Raw genomic sequence first — 22075 nt, 5'->3', positions numbered from 1 at the left:
TGGTGCTGTGACTCAATTGGTGGAGTGCTAGCCTTGAGCAAAAGAAGCTCAGGGACAGTGCTCAGGCCCTGAGTTCAAGCCCTAGGACTCACACACACACACGAATTTTTCCTGCCTAGGCTGGCTTCAAACCGATCCTCAGATCTCTGCGTCCTGAATAGCTAGGATTACAAGCATGAGTCAACTGGCGCCATGGCTGTTTAGCACTTCTTAAGAAAACAGTTAACAGAGTATTTAATGTTGTGTGTTTGTATCATTTGATGTACTGTTAATATATAACTATTTTAACATGTTAGCCCTTCAGCATGCTGGGAAACACATGGAAGATTGCATTGTGGCCTCCTACACGGCCTTACTTCTTGGGTGTCTCTGTCAGGAAAGTCCAGTAAGTAGAGCATTTTTTAAATACACCTTGAAAACAGTTGCATTATAACAGCTTCATACCATTGGCTAGTTTGCTTTTCACTTCTTAAATTTTCTCATTCACATCTATTTTATTCTAGAAAGGCTTTTGGCTGGTATAAGGTTATTTAAATAACCATGTGGAAGAGAAATGATAATATATCTAACCCAGTAGTTTCCTTGAAGATGCTTAGTTTGCTTTTTTAATCTTAGAGAAAAAGTTTTATATATATGAAATAAAGAACTAAGATCGTGCTGTTAAAGACTCATGTTTGTTGAAACTTGTTGTTTGTTGAAAGAGACTATTCAGATACCTTTAGTTGAGGTAAAAGAAGCAATAGTATAAAAAAAAGAAGGAATAGTCTAAAATTGACCTAGTCTAATTGAGGTTCTTTTAGTGCCTCTGAATCTTCCAGGGACTCAGGTTGTCACTGTCTTCCAAGTGCTTTTAAGACTGCCCTCTCGTCCCTTTACCAAATAACCTTTCCATCAGCTTTTGTCTGAATCTAGCCACTGGCTAAGAAAATTGGATTGTTTGGAATGGTTTAAGATAATTAGAATTTTTCTATGAGGATTGTAGATATCAGCACAGAAGTAGAAGTAGATGGTTAGGGCTGGTAGACAGTTGGCTGCAATAAGAAATACAAATATGAACATTCAGAACATGAAGGATGCCAGGCACTGGTTGCTCACACCTGTAATCATAGCTACTTGGGATGCTGAGATCTGAGGATCACAGTTCAAAGCCAGCCCAGGCAGGAAGCTCCTTGAGACTTTCATCTCCAATTAACCACCAAAAAACTGTGGCTCAAGTGGTAGAGTTCTAGCTTTGAGCAAAAGACCTCAAGTACCCAGGTCTCGAGTTCAAGCCCCAGGACTGGCTGGCATTTAAACAAACAAGAAAACATATGAAGGAATGTGAGTCATTGAGAGTTCCCTCTAAAGTGTAGGGCATATGCTGGAAGGCTACCTCAAGTGGTAGAGTAAGCATGAGTTCCTGGGTTCTACTCTCAGTACTGCAAATTAATATGTGGGACGCAGTACTAGAGTTTGGACTCAGGGCCTTATGCTAAACAGGTGCTGTGTTGCTGAGTGCCTCCAGCCCATAGGCGCATATGTTTAAGTGAATGGTCTGTATAAAACTAGAATTTAAAATGGAAGGAGGTTTTCCTTTGGAACAAAGGCCATCTTTTTTCCAATGGGAGGATAGGAGGGATGTAATGGTAAATAAATGGCTTCATTGAAGAGGGTGTCATGCTTGCTCCCTTACTTCACCCCTTACCTTGTGTCCTCAAACTCTAGCGAACATACTTTTGTGCCCCTCATTAGGGGTGAGTCTTCCTAGAGCGCTTTTTTAAAGCAGGCCCCGTAATGTTTTCATTTTAATGTGTGGTTTGTGTGTAAATTGTTTTGCTGCTTCATGCTAATAGTGAAAGAGGAAAGGCCTTCAGCTCTTGACATTGGCCCAGAAATTCATAGATCATGTGGGGTTTTTTTTGTCTTTTTATTTCATAAGTAGCTCTGTGAGGACACTTAGCTAGAGGAGCCCCCTTCACAATGCATTCTGTTATTCTGGGCCTTTCTCTTTGCATTTCCAAAAGTGAATATGGACAGAATGGTTTCTCAGCATTTGCCAGCTTTACAGTCTCCTTTCTTCTGCTAACTGTCTGATGGTGTCTTTTTGGTCGGTTTCCTCAGATCAATGTGACCACTGTGCGGGAATACCTGCCAGAGGGAGACTTCTCAATAATGACAGAAATGCTCAAAAAATTCCTAAGCTTCATGAATCTCACTGTAAGTAGCTTTTATTACCGTATAGGATGTCATTTTGAATTTAATACATTGACAGTAGAAAGAAAAACACTATAGCCACAGTGTGTTAGACTTCTTGTTGCTGTGAACAAAATATCTGATGTAAGCAATTTAAGAGAAGAAAATGTATTTGACTCATGATTTCCTGAATCATGGGAAGGGCAGGATGGAGATGAGCAGTTCATATCGAAGTGGCTAGGAAAGAGAAAGGGAATGCATGTACTACCTAGTAATGTACGTGTGTGTTTGCACATGCGCACGTGTACCAGCCATGCATGCGCACTGCTACCAGCATTTGAATTCAGGCCTTTTGAGTTCTCCCTTGGCTCTTTTGTATGGTTGGTACTCTACCACTTGATCCACTCCTCCATGCTGGACTCGGAATTTCCTGCCCTGGCTGTTTTGAAATCACAGTTCTCAGGTCTTAGCTTTCTGAGTAGCTAGTGTTATTGGCATGAGCTATTGGCATGAGTTATTGGTAGGCTTTTTCCTTTTTCCCTTCCCATTTTGTCTGGACCCCAGCCTGTGGGATGATGCAATCCACATTCATGGTGGGTCTTCCTTACTTAGAAATTTCTGGAAATGCCCTTAGAAATACACTTAAACCATGAACAACCTGCCTAAAAAATAGAGCTAAAGTAAAAAAGGGCTTGGGGGAAGCCTAGCAAGTTGAAGGCCCTCAGTTCAAACCCCAGTTTGCCAAAAGATAAAAGGGATTTTCTTTTCCTATCTTTTTCCCCTCTTTTTTTTTTTTTTTTTTGGAGATGGAGTCTCAGTCTGCAGTGTAAACTTTGAAATCCTCCTACTTCAGCCCTCCCAAGTGCTGAGAATAAAGATGTGCATGGATTCTTTACATTTAGTAATTGTGTTGTTGTATTGCTTCACAGTGATTATTGTGTCAAAATACTGCATTATAGAAATACAACTTATATAATCCTAGTTACTTGGGAGGCTAAGATCTGATGATTGAGCTTCAATGCCAGCCCAAGCAGAAAAGTCCATGGGACTCTCCAAAAAAACCTGAAAGTGGAACTGTGGCTAAACCAGTAAAACATTAGTTTTGAAAGCCCAGGCTCTGCGTTCAAGCTCCAGGATCCACACACATTCTCTCTCTCTCCCTCCCTCCCTCCCTCTCTGTCTCTGTCTCTCTCTCTCTCTCTCTCTCTCACACACACACACACACACACAAAATTTAATCTCAGTGGACTTTGATTTGTAGTGTTCCATTTAATAACTTGTTTAGAAGATAAAATATTCAATACTTAAAAAACTTTGATTACATATTAACCATTATTTCCTTCCCTTTTCAGTGTGCTGTTGGAACAACGGGCCAGAAATCCATCTCTAGAGTGATTGAATATTTGGAACATTGCTAGCTGCTTTACCTTTGCTTCAGGTGCTCGGTAATGCTGGAGTTAGCCTTAGACAAAGAGAAATTATGAAAGAACTCCTTGAAGATATACCAAGAACATTCATCAGTATCATTCGTGTTTAGATTTTTAAGACCACCTGATTTCTTCATGCATTCTGCATTTGCTAAGTGACAGTTACTACATCAATCTGCAACTATCAAAAATGAGGGAAAAGGTTCAGGCTGTTAACAATCTCGTGCAGTATTTAAATACCCTTACTGGGCAGAGTTTATGCCCTCCCCTTCTTGCTTAACTCTGGGCAGGTGTCACGGGGGTATTGTGCTGCTGTTAGTGCAACTGCTGTGTATGTTGAGCCACTGTTGTCATGCCAGCCAGGTGCAAAGGCAGCTTAGCTACTGAGGTATTGAATGTTCTCAGGACATTCTAGACAACAGCTTAGTTCCTTTTTCAGGCTCATTTGCTTTTGCTTTTTTGTTTTGTTTTGTTTTGTTGAATGATTACAATCGTAAATAAAGCTTTTAATAATTTTGTGATTTTTTTTTTTTGGGTTGTTGTTCCCTGAACTACTGTCTGTATTTAAAATTAGATGGAATCCAAAGACACAAGGGATTAATAGTATATTTTTTTATTCTTGATTAGGTTTGGATGTTGAACTATTTTTCACTTTTGAGATCATGACCATATTCAATATCATGCCATAATGTGTCATAGCTATAGATGCAAGAAAACAAAATAGCAGTGTGAAGGAATACTATATTATAAAGATGATGTGCCCTGTTAAAGGATTCAGCAAAGCAGACAAACCCAGGGTAGTTTACACTTAATGCTAGGGAGGCTCTTGAAACATTGTAACTTTTGAAGGAGGATCTCTAGATATATTTTCTGATGTTCAGTACAATAAATATAAGGAAGCTAAAACACCAATGTGGAATTCATGTTGCCAGATAGCATGTTTATTCTTCTATAGAGTGACAGGATCAATTGCATAAGCGCAAAGCCTTAAAATTGCTGGTGTAGAGAAGACCTGTTTTTTATTGAGATTCTTTTGTTCGTAGAACAATTGTTTGGGAAAACAGCTGTGGAACACAGAACACATTTTATAGATTTAATTTCTCGACATTGCAGCTTTTTATTGTGTTGTTCAGACCACTGGCTCTGCTCTGCTCTTTTTTTTTTTTTTTTTGGCCAGTCCTGGGCCTTGGACTCAGGGCCTGAGCACCGTCCCTGGCTTCTTCCCGCTCAAGGCTAGCACTCTGCCACTTGAGCCACAGCACCGCTTCTGGCCGTTTTCTGTATATGTGGTGCTGGGGAATCGAACCTAGGGCCTCGTGTATCCGAGGCAGGCACTCTTGCCACTAGGCTATATCCCCAGCCCCCTTTTTTTTTTTTTTTTTTTTAATAATCTTTTGTCACTTTTGTCTGTTAGGCCTGGAGACGGGCCTTCTGGAGATTGGTTTCATGTAAATCTTTTTTTAATTACCTTTCTGGTAAAGTACATCGTGTTTCTTCATTGGATTTGTAAAACTTGAAGCCATAAAAATTATGAGTTTGGTGTGTATTGGGTTAAATAGCTAAAAGTCTATTTTACCCATTTAGACTTTGTTATTTCCTTGTATAAAGCGACAAACTGGGGCTCTTGTATCAGTGCCAGCTGTAATGTTTTTTAATGCAGTGGCTGCCTTTTATTGTCTTCCTATTTTTGATAATGCAGATTGTTGGGAAATCTATACGGAAGTAACTGATTGCAGGCAAATTGTTTTCTTCCTCTACCCACCCCAAATCCTTACCCATCACCTTTTAAGAACACAGTATGCCAGTGTAATTTGGGAAAGACTGAGATTGTATTTGCCCTGAATAGAAAACTAATTTGGCAAACTGTTTTAAAAGCATGTTGATAAATGATATCCATAAAGTTAAATTAGTTTAGGTATATTTTGTTTAATTATGTTAAAATATATTTGTATTTATTAATCATGGGATTTAGAGATAACGAACAGATTTTTGGTAAAACTGACGTGTGTCAGGTGGTAAGAAATATTAAATATTTGGGTAAGATCAATCAGGGCGAACTACATTTTTCTGTTGCACTGGTAATCATTTGAGAATTGATTTACCTCAGTGTTTAACAGGTTTTTGTTTTGCTTTTTAAATAATAATAATTGTCAAGCACTGATAAGAGATGCAGATTTTTGTGGGGAGGGTGGGGGAAATACCACCTCACCAGCTGCGGTGCATTTGTGTGTTTTTAACCCTCAGTGAACTCTGATTTTAGGGTACTTGAGGCTGACTTGGAAATTAACTAAAGTTTTAAAGTAACCTTTTTTTCCATTGTAAATATTTCTGTAAATATAACTACCAATTGGAAATTAGAATGGTAGAGTACTTTTCTGAATCCAATCCTATTTTTATTTTATACAGTATTTCTCAGCTGTGATCTTTGGAGCAAAAGCCAACGGCAGGAAAAAAATAGTTTGTACCAGTTTCATGAAGTATGTCTTTGGGTTTTTGTAAATAATTTTAACTCAAATAAAATTGCTACTTTCAATACACATGTTGTCTTTAACATTAGTCTATTAAACTGTTTTGGAGGAAGAAGTTTCAGGACCTCATTTGAGTACATTTTCACTTCTAGCATACACACAAACATGTAAGCCATTTTTGTCCAATTTTTTTTGTCTACTTCTAAATATATATTTGGTAGACTGTAAACACAGTAACAGTAACTTAGGCTGGTTAGAGGTGGTCATTTTCTGTGTAGTTAGGTCCTTGTATAATCTTTCTTTGCTGCTTTAGCCACAAAACCAGACCAAGTTCCAGTAAGTTACCATCCACTTTCCCAACTTACATGAAGAAGACTTGGAATCAGTGACGTAAGGAGAGTCTGTGAGCTGAGCCCCAGTGGCTGACACCTGTCATTCTAGCTACTCAGGAGGTTGAGATCTGAGCATCAGATCAAAGAGAGCTGATGTTCTAGAGTGGGACACTGACAGTTCAGAACACTAGTGATACCTGCAAAGGCTGGTGGGTCTGAGTCAGATTTACAACATTGGTTTTGTTAATCTTTTGGTAATGACTAATAAAATGGGGAAACTAAACACTTGAGTGCACTGAAATGAAACCTGTCCTGCAAATATTTTCCCTTCCCCTTCCCCTTCCCCTTCCCCTTCCCCTTCCCCTTCCCCTTCCCCTTCCCCTTCCCCTTCCCCTTCCTGTCTGTCTTGTGCTGGTCCTGGAGATTGAACTCGGGCCAGGACACTATCTGAATTTCTTTTGCTCAGTGCTAGCACTATACCACTTGGAGTTATACCTCTATGTCCAGATTTTTGATAGTTTAGTGGGGGTAAGAATCTCGGACTTTGTTCCCCCAGGTTGGCTCTTTTTTAATTTTTATTTTTTTCCTCTGCCAGTCCTGGGGCTGGGCTGGCTTTGAACTGATTCTCAGCTGTCAGCCCTCTGAGTAGCTTGGATTACAGGCATGAGCCACTATGACTGGTTTGCAAGCAATTTCTTAGGGGAAAAAAATCCAAAGCGGTTTGCACAACTAACTCACTGTTAAGGTCTCCTGATGGCTGTATAGGTGAACGACTTAGTTCTTAATTTTTTGACTGGTTTTTGGTTTTTGGTGGTACTGGGATTTTAATTCATGGTTTTTTACTTGCTAGACAGTGCTTTACCACTCCAGCCAGTTCTTTAAACAAAGAATTTGAATAAACCATGGGTGTATTGGTCAAACATCTGGTTTCCTGTCTAATATACAATAACTTGTCTGCTATCCAAAACTTTACTGCAGAGAGTATGGGTAAATGGAACTATACTGTTAAAAGAAGTACTGATTAGTGTAAAATAGAATAGTACTAAGTTCTGATAAATATACGGTAGGCACTAGAGCAATCAGTACAGGAAAAAGGGCATATATATCCTGAGAAAGCTAACACTGACAAATACTTGATTAAGTAAAGACAGTAGAGAAGGAACAACAGTAACAAAAAGCCAGGAAGAAAATAGAAAACATGCAAACAAAAATATCTTAAGGTGAATGAGCCAATAATTACACTAAATCAAATAATACGAATAAAGTTTTAAGTGTAAGCATGCTAAGCACTCAAGGTAGACATAGAAATCATGTAAAAGGTCAATATGAACTCACAAGTAATGAAAACGAGGGTTTTTTTTTTTTTTTTTTTTGTCTTGTTTCCTGTCTTTGGGATAGTAAGGTGGGCACAGAAATAGAGGGACCAAGGGTGAGCAAATGCAGCAGTGGTACTATACAACTGTTGAAAATGAACTATGCAACTTGTGGGGGAATGGGTCAGGAGGGAAAAGAGGGAAGGGGTGGCACTGCTCAAAAGGAAATGGTGCTCATTACCTGACTTATGTAAATAACCCCTCTGTACATCACCGTGACACTAACAGGTTTTGTTTTTTTTTTTTAAAGAAAAGCAGAGGTTGCAAAAATGAACAAGCAATTCTAAAAATAGACATGATTGAGCACTTGCGTCTGAGTTAGGGGGATTGGGAACTTCAGGGCAAATGAATTTGATACACAAACTAAATTTAGATACATGAGTAGCTGCAAGTAAATGGATGGGGAAAGATAGACCCTGCAAATGCTCATCAGAAAGAATGGCTCTAATAATGTGAGGTAATGTAGATCTTAGGCAAGGAAGTGTTGCCAGTGCTAAAAACATGCCATCATGGAGCAGGAAGAAAATCTATCTTTGTACCTAATAACTCAGAATCTTCGCAATACTTAGCAAAACTAGCAGAAACAAGGACAAGTGTGTGAAGTTGCAAGCATCGTTTTGATGGCCTAGTACTCAGGAATGATGGCTTATGCTTTTAGGAATGTTTGTGCCACTGCATGTGTTTGCAGTCCTTGCCAAGTCCTGGGTAACTTGCTGAAACCCCATCAGGAATGGACAAACAAGATTCAAGTGACAGTATTCACTTGCTTAATCAAACTGACATTTTCACAGCACTACACTGAACAAGCTTTCCAAAGACACCGGACTTTTCACCAAGGGCTCATGAAATGTCTCTATTTCAGATGGTTGAGGTCTTTACCACCAGTAAACTACCTGTCGAAGAAGTGCCGCATCTAGAGAGGAGTATTCAAATGTTGAACTGCACACTTTTAAGGAGATATGTAGACCAGTGAAAAGTCAAGGAGGGGATGATAAAATACTCGACAGTGCAACACAGCAAAGGCTGTGGATTGCATCTAAAGCAGGGGTGCTTAGAATGGACAAGGTTTAGTTACCTTAATTTTTACCTGAAGAATTTAGATAAAGAACTCAGTGGTCTTAAGGAAAGGAATCTGTGTAGTCAAAAGGCAAAGAAGATGGGCACTGGTGGCTCATGCCTATAATCCTAACTACTGAGGAGGCTGAGATCTCAGGAACCAGGTTTGAAGCTAGCTTGGGCATGGAAGTTGGTAAGATTTTTATCTCCAAGAAATAGCATCTTGGGTCAAATCGTAAAGCACTAGCTTTGAGCAAAAAAAAGCTCAAGGACAGTGCTCAGGCTCTGACTTCAAATTCCAGTACCAGTGCGCGCAAACACACACACAGAGATTCCTTGTCTCGTCTGTTTACTTGCTCAAGCCCTCTCCTTGAAGTAATGAGCAAAATTAAGATGGCTCTTAGTCTTTCTTTGCCATCTGTCTTTTTCTCTTTGCTCGTTCTCTCTCTTTCTTTGTGCTCTCTCTTTCTCTCTCTTTCTCTTTCTCTCTATCTCTATCTCCCTATCCCCCCCCCCCTCTTCTCTTCTCTCTCCCTTTCCCAGTCTTAGGACTTGAATTCAGGGTTCAGGACCTGGGCACTGTTCCTGAGCTTTTGCTCAAGGCTAGCACTCTACCACTTAAGCCACAGCACCACACTGGCTTTTTCGGTTTGTTTGTTTGTTATAATTTATTAATTAAACAAATTTTTTTGACAAGCTGTTGTGCAAAAGGGGTACAGTTACATAGTAGGGCAGTATGTACATTTCTTGTGCTATCTTACACCCTGTTTTTCTTTCCCTTCCCTAGGTCAGGTAGACACATACAGTATACAATGTACCAAGAACATATACAGTAGCCATGTGGCCTACACCAAAGAAAATTTGCCTAGGGCTTTAAATGTAATATCTACAATAGACAATATGTCGACAATAGTCTTACATGTACATACATACATAGCTTTTGAGCTATTGTGATCCACTGAGAGGTCAATTTTTGACCTTTATATGTTGAGTAGTTGTTTGGTTTTAGTTACATATTGTAGGGTCGCTGACCCAAACCTGTGGGAAATACCATATGACGAGGTTTTGGGTTTCACATACCTGGTCTCTACTGTCTCCCCCTCCCCCCACCTTAACAGTGATATATCAGGGAGATCATGCCCCTTTGTTTTCTGTGTTCTAGGCTTGTCTCGCTCAACATTATTTGTTCAAGTTCTGACCATTTCCCTGCGAATAACAATATTTCACCATTTCTAATCGCTATGTAGTATTCCATTGTGTATATGTACCGTATTTTTTGGATCCATTCATCTGTGGAGGGGCATCTGGGTTGTTTCCATATTTTGGCTCTTGTGAATTGTGCAGTGATAAACATGGAAGTGCAGATGTCTTTGATATCTTGGGACCTGTTGTTCAGGATAGATGCCTAGGAGTAGTATGGCTGGGTCATAGGGTAGGTCTATGTTGAGCTTTTTGAGGAACCTCCATACTGTTCTCCAAAGTGGTTGTACTAATTTGCACTCCCACCAACAATGGAGGAGGGTTCATCTTTCCCCGCACCCGCTCCAGCATTTGTTGTTGCCTGAGTTCAGAGTATAGGCCATTCTAACTGGAATGAGGTGGTATCTCAGGGTTGTTTTTATTTGCATTTCCTTTACTTCCAGGGATGTTGAACATTTCCTCATATGTTTCTTTGCCATTTTTATCTCTTCTCTTGTGAAGTCTCTCTTTAGCTCCTTTGCCCATTTCCTAATTAGTTTACCGGGCTTGGAGGGGCTTAGTTTTTTTAGTTCTCTGTAGATGACAGATATTAGGCCTTTGTCTGTTGCTGTGCTGCTAAAGATCCTTTCCCATATGGTTGGCTGTCTTTCTAGTTTGGTGGCTATGTCCTTAGCTGTGCAGAAACTTTTTAATTTGTAGTAGTCCCATTTGTCGAGTTTCTCCCCTATCTGTTTGTGCCCCTGGGACTATATTCAGGAATTTTCTTCCTGTGCCTATAAGTTCTAGTGTCTTTCCTACTCTGTCGTTCAGTAGTTTCAAGGATTCGGGTCTGATGTTGAGGTCCTTGATCCATTTTCAGTTGATCTTGGTGCATGGTGATAGGCTTGGGTCTACTTTGAGTTTTCTGCATATGGCTGCCCAGTTTTCCCAACACCAGTAGTTGAAGAGGCTCTGCTTATTCCATTGTATGTCTTTAGCTCCTTTGTTGAATATCAGATGACTGTAAGAGTGTGGTTTTATTTCTGGATCTTCAATTCTAATCCATTGGTATTCAGGTCTGTTTTTATGCCAATACTAGGCTGTTTTTGTTATGATGGCTCTATAGTAGAGCTTGAAGTCTGGTATTGTGATACCTCCTGCGCTGCTTTTTTTTGCCTAGAATTGCTTTGGCTATTCTAGGTCTTTTGCTGTTCCATATGAATTTATGGGTTGCGTTCTCTATTTAAGTGAAGAATGTAGCTGGGATTTTGATGGGGATTGCATTGAATGTGTATAACAATTTGGGCAATATGGCCATTTTCACTATATTGATTCTGACTACCCATGAGCATGGGAGGTTTTTCCATCTCCTTGTGTCTTCTTTGATTTCCCTTTTCAGATTTTTATAGTTTTCATTAAATAGGTCTGTCACGTCCTTGGTTAGGTTGATCCCTAGGTACTTTATTCTGTGAATAGGGATAGCTTGATTTCTTCCTTGCTGATTTGGATCCCTTTGATGTCCTCCTCTTGCCTTATTGCTATGGCTAGGGATTCCAGCACTATGTTGAAAAGAAGTGGGGGGAGGGGGCATCCTTGTCTTGTTCCTGAGTTTAGGGGGAATGATTTTAGTTTCTCCCCATTTAATACGATATTAGCAGTTGGTCTGTTGTATATGGCTTTTATTATTTTGAGGAATGTTCCATCTATTCCTGTTCTCTCCAAAGCTTTTAATAAGTATGGATGTTGTATTTTGTCAAAGGCTTCTGGGCGTCAACTGAGATAACAATGTGAGTCTTGATTTTGGTTCTGTTTATGTGGTGAATTACATTGATTGATTTACGGATGTTGAACCATCCTTGTGACTGTGGAATGAAGCCTACTTGGTCATGATGTATAATTTTCTTGATCAGTTTCTGGATCCTGTTAGCTAATATTTTATTGAGGAGCTTTGCATCTGTGTTCATCAGTGATATTGGTCTGTAGTTCTCTTTTTTTGTTGGGTCTTTGCCTGGTCTGGGGATGAGTATAATATTAGCTTCATAGAATGAGTTTGGGATTTCTTCCTCTGTTTCTATTTCGCAGAAGAGTTTGAGGAGTATTGGAATTAGCTCCTCACTAAAGGTTTTATAGAATTTGTTGGCGAATCCATCTGGGCCTGGGCTTTTCTTTGTTGGGAGGTTCTTGATTACCCCCTGTATCTTGCTGTAAGTGATTGGTTTATTTAGTTGATTTATTTCTTCTTGGTTCAGTTTGGGCAGTTTATACTTCTCTAAGAATTGATCCATTTCTGTAAAATTATTGTTTTTTAGTGAGTAGAGGTTCTGAAATAGTTCCTTATGATTGTTTGAATATCGTGTGTATTTGTTGTAATTTTTTCAGTGGAATCCCTGATTTTACGTATATGAGTCTCTTCTCTTTTTTGTAAGTCTTGCGAGGGGTCTGTCAATTTTATTTATTTTCTCAAAGAACCAGCTTTTAGTCTTATTTATTTGTTGAATGGTCTTTCTATTTTCAATCAGATTTATCTCTTCTTTGATCTTTGTGATCTCTCTCCTCCTAGTCATTTTAGATTCGATCATTTCTTGTTTCTCCAGTTGTTTTAGTTTCATTGTGAGGTTATTCACCTGCTCTGCTTCCATTCTTTTAATGTGAGTGCTGAGGGCAATGATCTTGCCCCTCAATACTGCCTTAGCTGTATCCCATAGGTATCTTTGTGAGGTATTTTCATTGTCATTGTGGCTTATGAATTCGCTAATTTCATCCTTAATTTGGTCTGTGGCCCACGTGTTAGATAACAGTGAGGAATTTAGCCTCCAAGAGTGTGTATAGCCTCTGTGATAACCGTTGTTATTGAGGGTTACCTTTATTCCACTGTGGTCAGATATAACACATGGAATGACGTCAATACTTTTCTATTTGCTAAGGTTCTTTGTGTGGCCTAGGACATGGTCTATTGGAGTATGATCCATGTGCTGCTGAGAAGGTGTATTGGGTCTCTGTAGGGTGGAAGATTCTGTATAGATCTGTCAGATCCATTTGGGATATGGTGTTACTTAGGTCCTCAGCTCCCTTGCTAATCTTCTGGGTGTTGGATCTGTCTCTTCGAGAGAGTGGGGTATTAAAGTCACCCACTATGATTGTGTTTGGGTCTATCTTGTTCTGTAGTTCTGTGAGAATTTGCTTGACATATGTAGTGCCTCTTTTGTTCGGTGAGTATACATTTATCACTGTGATGTCTTGATTCTGGATTTTTCCTTGTCTTAAAATGTAGTGTCCTTCTTTGTCTTTTTGAGTTGATTTTAATGAGAAGTCCAGCTTGTCTGAGATCAGGATGACTACTCCTGCCGTTTTGGTAGGTGCGTTTGCTTGGAAGATCTTGCTCCATCCTTTCATTCAGAACCTGTTTTTATCCCTTGCTGTAAGGTGGGTCTCTTGTAGATAACAGATGGCAACTTTTTGTTTGTGGATCCACTCTGCCAGTCTGCTCCTCTTTATCGGAGTGTTTATGGCGTTTATATTCAAAGAGATCAAGGATAAGAGTGTTTTTTCCCTTTCCATTTTCCTGTTAGGCTGTTTTTCCTCTCTCTTTTTTTCTTGTCTTTAATGAGCTGCTCTTTCTGTTAGGCTCTGGCTATTATAGTTTCTTTCTGTTTCTGTCTGTGTGTCCTGTATGATTTCTGTTGGGTGGGATTCCCCTCTTAGAATTCGCTGTAAGGCTGGTTTTTTTATTCACATACTCCTTTAGGTCCTCTTTGCTGTGGAAAGATCTGGTTTTTCCCTCAAATATGAACTCTAACTTCACTGGGTATCTGATTCTAGGTTGGCAATTGTTGGCCTATAGGACTTGGATTGTGTTATTCAGATCCTTTTCCTGTTGTAATAAATCTCTTTCTTCGCTTTGGCTGCATTCAAAATTTGCTCTTTATTCTTGAGATCTGAAGTCTTGATTATTATATGCCTGGGCAAGGATTTTCTAGGGTCTGGTTTGCCAGGTGTCCTATAGGCTTCGGTTACCTGGGTGAGGTCCCTTTTGAGATTGGGGAAGTTTTCTGCAATAAGTTTATTCAAAATATGTTGAAGCCCTCTGCTCTGGTATTCGGCTCCTTTTTCTATTCCAATTATGCACAGATTATATCTCTTGTCTTTGTCCACTAGCTCCTGGAATAGTCTGCCCTGGAGCTTTACCGTTTCTTGGAGTGTGGTAATTTTCTGGTCCTTATCGGCTGCATCATCATCCAAGAGAGATATTCGGGACTCAATATGGTCAATTCTTTGTGCTGTGTATTCAAGTGTGGAGTTCATGAATGCCAGGGAGCTATTTGTGGTTGTCATATCAGCTCTGATCATGGAAATTTCTTCCTTTAAAGAGTTGTATTTTAAATCTATTTTTTCATGCATTTCGCTTCTCAGGATGTTAATGTCTTCTTTAACAAAGGTTTGCACTGTATCCATTTTTGCTTCCATTTCTTTCTTGATTTCCTGGAGTTCCTTTGAGAGTTCCATTCTAAACTCCTGGAATTGTTCTCTGAATTCGTTCCTGAGGCTTTCCATCATGTCTGCTATCATAGCCTCAGTTGTTTTTTTATTCTCCATCTCCTCTTCAGTTGTACTGCTTTTTGGAGCTGGCGAGTTGGCTTGCCCTTTGATGTAATTTGTAATATTTCTTTGTGATTTGCGCATCTGGAGATCTGTAGGTAGCTTCCTTGGGTTGGCTTTGTGCTGGTTCCCGCTCGTCCATCAGTGGAAGACTTGTTTGTGACCTGGCTCTGGGTTTGAGTTTGGCTGTTGAACCTTACTGTCCAATAGGTGAGCATGACCGTCTCGGTTGTTGCTGAGGTGGTCACCCTCCCTGTGCTTGGGGGTGGGTAGGTTCTGTGTCTTTCTGCAGGATAGTGACTTGCCGCTGTATTGTGCTGACCCTAGCGTGCCCCTGGTGGTGGTTTGCGGTTGCTGATTCAGGGTGGCGTGGAGGCTTTTCTCTTCTTAGGTTCTTTTTTCCACTCAGTACCTTGGTTAGAGGAGCTCACCTCTCAGATTGAGATTTGCCGCTGAGAGGCGGCTTGCCCCCCTGTGCGGAGTGCGCCTACCATGGGCACTGCCACTGGGGGGGCTCTGCCCACCTGTGTGGCACGCGCCTATCAGAGCAGGTGTTGCTGTTGAGGGGCCCTGCCCACCTGTGTGAAGTACACCTATCAGAGCAGATGTTGCAGCTTGCTTGCTTGTGCGCTCCTGCAGGGGGTTGGGCAGACGATCCTCCTGCTGGAGGACTAGCACGCTGGCCCTCCGGGGGGCACGTGCGTGTGCACTCTAGTGCTTCTTTTGGGGACGTGTTGTCCCAATCTGTTGGAGTTTGCTGTGGGGGGCGGTGTGGGTGGGCCCCGGTAGTATCAAGTGTCCGGGCGCAGGTTGGTGCCCACAGACTCTGTGCCTCTGCTGTGAGGGGGGCGTGTGATCGGGCCCAGATGTCCCTGCTGGGCTGGTATTGTACACCCAGAGCCTGTGACTGTTGTTCAAAAAGACCGCGAGGACCAGGCGCCTCAGGTGGGGCTTCCAATGCCTACCAGTCCCCGGGCCCCTGCTGGGGAGGGACCGGTGGGGCCAGGTTCTGGCTCCTCTGCTGGGGGCTTGGGCTGGGATGCCTTGGCACTGTCCTTTGTTCCCTAGGGGTAGGGAGGGGAGGGAGGGAGCTCTAGCTTCTTTGTAGGTTTTGGGTCTCTGCTAGAGCTGCTCTCCCGTTGGGTGGTGGGGGGGGGCGTAATGGGGAACTTACTGGTCCTGGATTGTGTGTGTGTCCCACGTTGCTGTGGGCTTTTCGGGGCTGGGTGCCGGGGTGTGGCGATCGGTCATTTTGGTGGTGGTGGTCCCAGCTCTCCCCGTCTGCGCCGCCCTGTTCCCGGCCGCTCTGTCCTGCACCATTGCCCAGCCGTTCGGTCCCAAGCCGCTGTGTGTCTCATCTACGCTCCGTCTGGGGTCCGTGGAACTCCTGGCATGACTTTTCGGCTGTTGCTTCTCTGGTGGCTGAAGGTCTGTGGACCCGCTTGCCGGCGCTGGGTCCCTTTTCCCAGCCTGGCCCTGTTCGGGCCAGGGTTGGCGGGGGGTACCCCGGAGATTTTCCGGTTCCATGCATGTTATAGGCTCTTCTTTTTTTTTTTTTTTTCTCCATTTCCTGTGTTTCTCTGTTGCTTCTGGTTGTTGGGTTTGCTGGGTTCTTGATGGAGTGTTGGGTGCTGGAGTTCCCAGCTCGCTATTCAGTTGGAGCAAGTTGGGGTACCTCCCTACTGTGGTGGCGCCATCTTCCCTCTTGGCTTTTTCTGTTTGTGTGTTACTGAGGAATCGAATCAAGGGCTTCATGCATGCTAGACAAGCACTCTATCACTAAGTGCTCCATCACTAAGCCACATTCCTGTTCCTGCTCTTAGACTTTCTAACTGAATGTCTGGATCTGCCATCAGGGTGGTGATTATAATGATACACACTGTCATTGGAGGGAGGAAGTGTGAGCAGCCAAGTACAACCACTGCAGCAGAGCTTTGTTCTAGGAGGCCCAGAGGCTCTTGGTTATCTTATTTGTTGTTTTATATTTTATTTTATTTCATTTTACAATTTAATTTTGAGACAGAGTCTCAGTATATGTGGGAGTTTAATTTAATGGTAGAGTTTGACCCAAGAGCTAATACAGACATGCATGAACGCATACATACATTTTTACTATCCAGGTGCTAGTGGCTCCACACTTAGAAGATCATAGCAACTTGTGAGGCCTACATCTGGAGGATTGCCACTGGAAGCCAGCCTGGGCAGAAAACACTGCAAAACTCCAGCTCCAAAATAGGCACCAAAACACAGGGCTGGTTGTGTGGCTCATGTGGTAAAGCACCAGCAGAACTAGCAAGCCCAGCAAGCTTGAGGCCCTTAGTTCAAACCTGGGTGCCAGAAAACAAAAAAGTTGTCCCTTCCCAGGTGTGGTGTCACACTCCTGTAATCACAGCAGGCTAATGTGGGAGTTTGAGACCAACATAGACAATACCATGAGACCCTGTCTCAACAGGGTCCAATTACTCCTTTAGCTTTTAAAAAATATGAGTGATTTGAAACTTAGAAAATACAGGGCTGGGGATATGGCCTAGTGGCAAGAGTGCCTGCCTCATATACATGAGGCCCTGGGTTCGATTCCCCAGCACCACCTATACAGAAAATGGCCAGAAGTGGCGCTGTGGCTCAAGTAGCAGAGTGCTAGCCTTGAGCAAAAAGAAGCCAGGGACAGTGCTCAGGCCCTGAGTCCAAGCCCCAGGACTGGCCAAAAAAAAAAAAAAAAAGAAAATACGGTTTCAAAGTCTAGGGATCTGATGTGTCATGCCTGTGATTTTTATTTATTTATTATTATTTTTTTTTTTTGCCAGTCCTGGGGCTTGGACTCAGAGCCCAAGCACTGTCCCTGGCTTCTTTCTTTTTTTTTTTTTTGCTCAAGGCCAGCATTCTACCTCTAGAGCCACAGGGCCACTTCTGGCTTTTTCTGTTTATGTGGTGCTGAGGAATTGAACTAAGGGATTCATGCATGCTAGACAAGCACTGTACCACTAAGCCACATTCCTAGCCCCATGCCTGTGATTTTATATACCATAGTAGTAGATATTTTCAGTTCAAGGCCAGGCTGGGCAAAACTTAGTGAGACTTGCTTCTTTTCCTTTCCCTATCTTTTTATTTTTTGTCACTCATAGGACTTGAACCCAGGGCCTGAGTGCTGTCTGAGCTTTTTTGCTCAAGGCTAGCATTTTACTACTTTGAGCCACAGTGCCACTTCTGGTTTTCTGGTGGTTCATTGGAGATAGGAGTCTCCTGTGGACTTTCCTGCCCACGCTGGCTTTGAAACTCAGTCCTCAGATCTCAGCATCCTGAGTTGCTAGGATTATGACCATGAGCCACTGACACACACCTGACCCCTTTTTTGTCTTTTGTACCAGTCCTGGGGCTTGAACTCAGGGCCTGAGTGCTGTCCCTGAACTTTTTTTTTCCTTTTGGCCAAGGATAACACTCTACCACTTGAGCCACAGCTCCACTTCCGATAGTTGGAGAGAAGTCTCATGGATTTTCCTGTCTGGGCTGGCTTTGAAGGGTGATACAGATCAGCCTCCTGAGTTAGGGTTACAGGCATGAACCACTGGCACCCAGCAAGACCTCATGTTACAAAGCTGGTATTAACCACTCTGTATATCAGTTTGACAATAAAAAAAAAAAAAGCTGGGTATTGTAGAGTACAAGTAATCCCAACTCTTCAGGAAACATAAGATCTCACTTTGATACCAGTGCAGACCCCAGCACTTTTGCCCTCATAAAAGTGCAAGATTCTACCTTAAATATAACTAAATATTTTTTTAATTTTTTAAAGGCTGCAGTATCAAGCTTATGCCTGGCCCAACCTGGAACCTCAGTCCTCTTGCTCTCTGCCTTCCAAGTCGTTAGAGTTATAGCTGTGAGCCACTGGCACCGGAAACCATCACCATTTTTACTGGGAATATTTTTCTTCCTATTGCTACAGAAAGTTCCTAACATGCAGAACTTGAGGGAAGAGCTCTGAAATGGATACACACAAATGAAATCAAACCTTTCAGTGAAATCCAGATGTTTCTTCTAGTCACACAACTGTGAAAGTGCTAGGAAAAGTTCATAGTAAGTCTTTGGAGGATAATTTGAATATATGAATAAAATTAGTACAAATCCTGAGGTATGCCTCCTTAGATTTTGTGTACAGAAGCTCTCACACTTCACCATTGAAGTGGGAGGCCAGAGGCATTTCAAAGATCCACCGTGGGCCTCTTCAGATATAGTCTCTACAATGTCCAGGAAGGACAATGTCCAGGAAAGCCATCCTCTCATAGACAGAAGTTCGGCTGGGCTCCAGTAGCTCATGCCTGTAACCTAGTTACTCAGGAGGCTGAGATCTGAAGATCATGGTTGAAAGCCAGCCCAGGCAGGAAAGTAGGTGAACTCTTATCTCCAGTGAACCACCAAAAAGCACAAAGTGGGGGTGTGACTCAAGAGCTAGAGAGCTTTCCTTGAGCAAAAAAGTTCAGGGACAGCACCCAGGTCCTGAATTCAAGCTCCAACACACACACACACACACACACACACACACACACACACACACACACACAGAGAGAGAGAGAGAGAGAGAGAGAGAGAGAGAGAGAGAGAGAGAAAAGGAATTCAGACTCCCTGAGCTTCACCTGAGGTTGCCAGCTGTGACATGGTGACTAAAATCTTGTGGAATCGTTTATGTCAGACAAGGCCAACCAGCGAAGACCACAAGCAGCTAATTTATACCAGCCAACACCACCCAGCCTCTCTTCTAGATGGTTTGGGGTATACTTTACTTCTTATAATCTCATAATCATGAGTGCTAATTCCTCCACCCTAGTGCTGTTCTTTCCTGTCTGCCATATTTGAACATGTGAGCTACAACACATGATCTCAAACTGATCATGCTCAGCAATGTGTCTGCCTCAACCTGTGACCAAGTCTTTCTAATATGAATGTGAATGAGTCTGCCCTGTAGAATTTCCTTGTTTGGGGGACACACTGATTTGGGATTAAATCCTAGTGCTCTCTGTAGCAATTACAAATAGTAGACCTCTCCCTACTCTTTCTTCCTTGAGTGCTTTTATTGACTTAGTGCTTACCAAGGGGTAAAGCAGAGGCACACAGGTACAGAACCAAAATCCAGTCCCTAGGCAGGCAGTGGTGCCACCCCCCCCCCAATGTCATCTTCCCCAAGGCATTGTTTTGTGTCCCTGCATCTGACAGTGTCCTTCCATCTTTTGATTTCATGGGTGGACCTATCCAGGCAGAATTTGTTGAGGGCAGGAAGTTGGTTTTATTTGAGTTTCAATACTCAATGTATTCTGGATTCATCTTGGTTGAGAACCAATTGCTAAAATAAACTAATTTCTCAAAGCAATGAAGAAATCACATGAAGTTCCAAGGAAGAGATGGTCAAAGTGGCTTGTGCTTATAATCATAGCTTCTTAGGGAGGTAGAGATCAGGAGGATCATAGCTTAAGGGCAGCCCTGACAGAAATGCAAGGTCCTATCTCAGTCAATAAAAATGGCCAGGGGACAGTGGCTCATACCTGTAATCCTCTCTACTCAGTACACTGAGATCTGAGGATCACAGTTCAAAGCCAGCCCTGGCAGGAAAGTTCATGAGACTGTTATCTCCAATTAGCCAACAGAAAACCAGAAGTGGTGCTATGGCTCCAATAGTAGAGTGCTAGCCTTGAACTGAAGAGCTCAGGGACAGTATCCAGGCACAGAGTTAACTATAGTGGAGGAAATGGCTGGATTTGGTGTGTCTGGGGGGCATACATTTCTTGTTATAAGCCTTTTCATTGTAAAACTTTGGGCTTTTTAAGGCAGAGACACATTGCTTTGGAAGATATAAAAGTAAAGTTTATTACAAGTGTCGGGATCTCTGAGGACCCCTATTCCTCCCTTCCCCGGAGGAGATGTTCCAATGTCGGGGTCTCGAGGACCCCTTCCCCCCATCTCCCCGGGGGGAAATGCCTGAACCTCTATTCTGTGGAAGAAACTCTTCCCTACCCCTCATACCGGCAGAAGGAGTAAGGTGTGTCCTTTCTGGACTGCTCTAGGCTGAAGTGGGATGCTGAAATCCCTTCCTCGGCCCCCCATAATGTGTCAGGAACTGCAGGACAAAGATAACGGGGAGACGGCTGGATGGTTGAATGAGTCTCAAAGGCTTTAATTGGGAGGGGGGCTTATATAGCGGTAATGGCAGGAAAGGGAAGGACTTGGGCCATTGGCTAAGCCGAGCTGCCCATCAGGTGATGTCATGAAACTTCCTTTGTGGGCTGGACAACCCTATCATGGGCGGGGGGCTTCTGTTCCGGTTGAGGCTGGAAGGTGGGAGGGACTCCCTCCCACACTGTCCCAGGGCTGGGGGAAGGGCAGTGTCTCGCTCTTGGCGCCCTTCCCTCACCAAGGCCAAAACTGAGTTCCCAACAACAAGTTCAGCACGAGGCAGCTGAGACTAGCTTTGGAGTGAAGACCACATTCTGAATTGAACCTTTAGACCATGGAGCAGTTGCTGAAGTACTGAAGTGTGAATTTGTGCATGACTGGTCATGCAATGCTTCAGATCATTTTTGGTGACTGAAATAATTGAAAAACAAACTTTCTGGGTGCAGGTAGCTCACACCTGTAATCCTAGCTACTCAGGAGACTGAGATCTGAGGATGGAGGTTTACGGCCAGGCTGGGCAGACAAATCCATAAATTTGTGTGTGTGTGTGTGTGTGTGTGTGTGCGTGCATGTGTGTGTGTGTGCCAGTTCTGGGGCTTGAACTCAAGGCCTGGGTGCTGTCCTTGAGCTTCTTTGCTCAAGGCTAGTGCTCAACCACTTTAGACACAGCTCTACTTGTGGCTTTTGGGTGGGGGTGTCTTTTCTTTTTTGGTTCTGGGGATGAAACTCAAGACATTGTACATGCTAGGCAAGTGCTTTGCCACTTAGCTGCATCCCATCCCAACTTTTGGCTTTTTTTTTTTTTTTTTGGCCAGTCCTGGGGCTTGGACTCTGGGCCTGAGCACTGTCCCTGGCTTCTTTTTGCTCAAGGCTAGCACTCTGCCACTTGAGCCACAGCGCCACTTCTGGCCATTTTCTGTATATGTGGTGCTGGGGAATCGAACCCAGGGCCTCATGTATATGAGGCAGGCACTCTTGCCACTAGGCCATATCCACAGCCCCAACTTTTGGCTTTTTGATGGCGAATTGGAGATGAGGCTGGCTTTGAATTGCTATCCTCTAATCTCAGCCTCACAGATGGCTAGGGTTACAGGAGTGAGCTTCTGGGGCCAATGGCCTGGAGGGAAAAGCACAGAGCCTCAGGTTCAGAGTTCAACCCCCAGTACAGTCCCAAAAAACGGACAAACAAAAAACCTCAAACATTCTGGAGTTACAGCACTGTGAGCAGTAGCACAGTTCTATTGTAGCCTACAGAGAGATTACCCCACACAAAGCGAGCATTCCAGAGCACACATTGCTCCTCCAGCCACTTC

At 42.7% G+C, this 22075-nt stretch overlaps 1 protein-coding gene across 4 annotated transcripts in view; it reads left to right on the top strand.

Moving 5' to 3' along the window:
- Wapl (WAPL cohesin release factor) overlaps positions 1–6152 on the top strand; it is a 68327-nt gene extending 62175 nt beyond the window's left edge. For 3 of the 4 annotated variants that reach the window (XM_048339188.1, XM_048339189.1, XM_048339186.1), the window contains 3 exons: positions 297–385; positions 2101–2196; positions 3525–4124. In XM_048339188.1, coding sequence (XP_048195145.1) covers positions 297–385; positions 2101–2196; positions 3525–3590 — 251 coding nt within the window. In that variant the 3' untranslated portion in view covers positions 3591–4124. Of the gene's footprint in view, positions 1–296; positions 386–2100; positions 2197–3524; positions 4125–6005 lie in introns of those variants that run through there. The other variant, XM_048339187.1, reaches the window with a different exon arrangement.
- The last annotated feature ends 15923 nt before the right edge of the window (positions 6153–22075 follow it).

This window comes from Perognathus longimembris, chromosome 2 (genome assembly GCF_023159225.1).
Source record: "Perognathus longimembris pacificus isolate PPM17 chromosome 2, ASM2315922v1, whole genome shotgun sequence".
NCBI lineage: Eukaryota > Metazoa > Chordata > Mammalia > Rodentia > Heteromyidae > Perognathus > Perognathus longimembris.
Note: the sequence above shows the minus strand (reverse complement) of the source record. Positions and strands in the feature narration are given on the sequence as shown.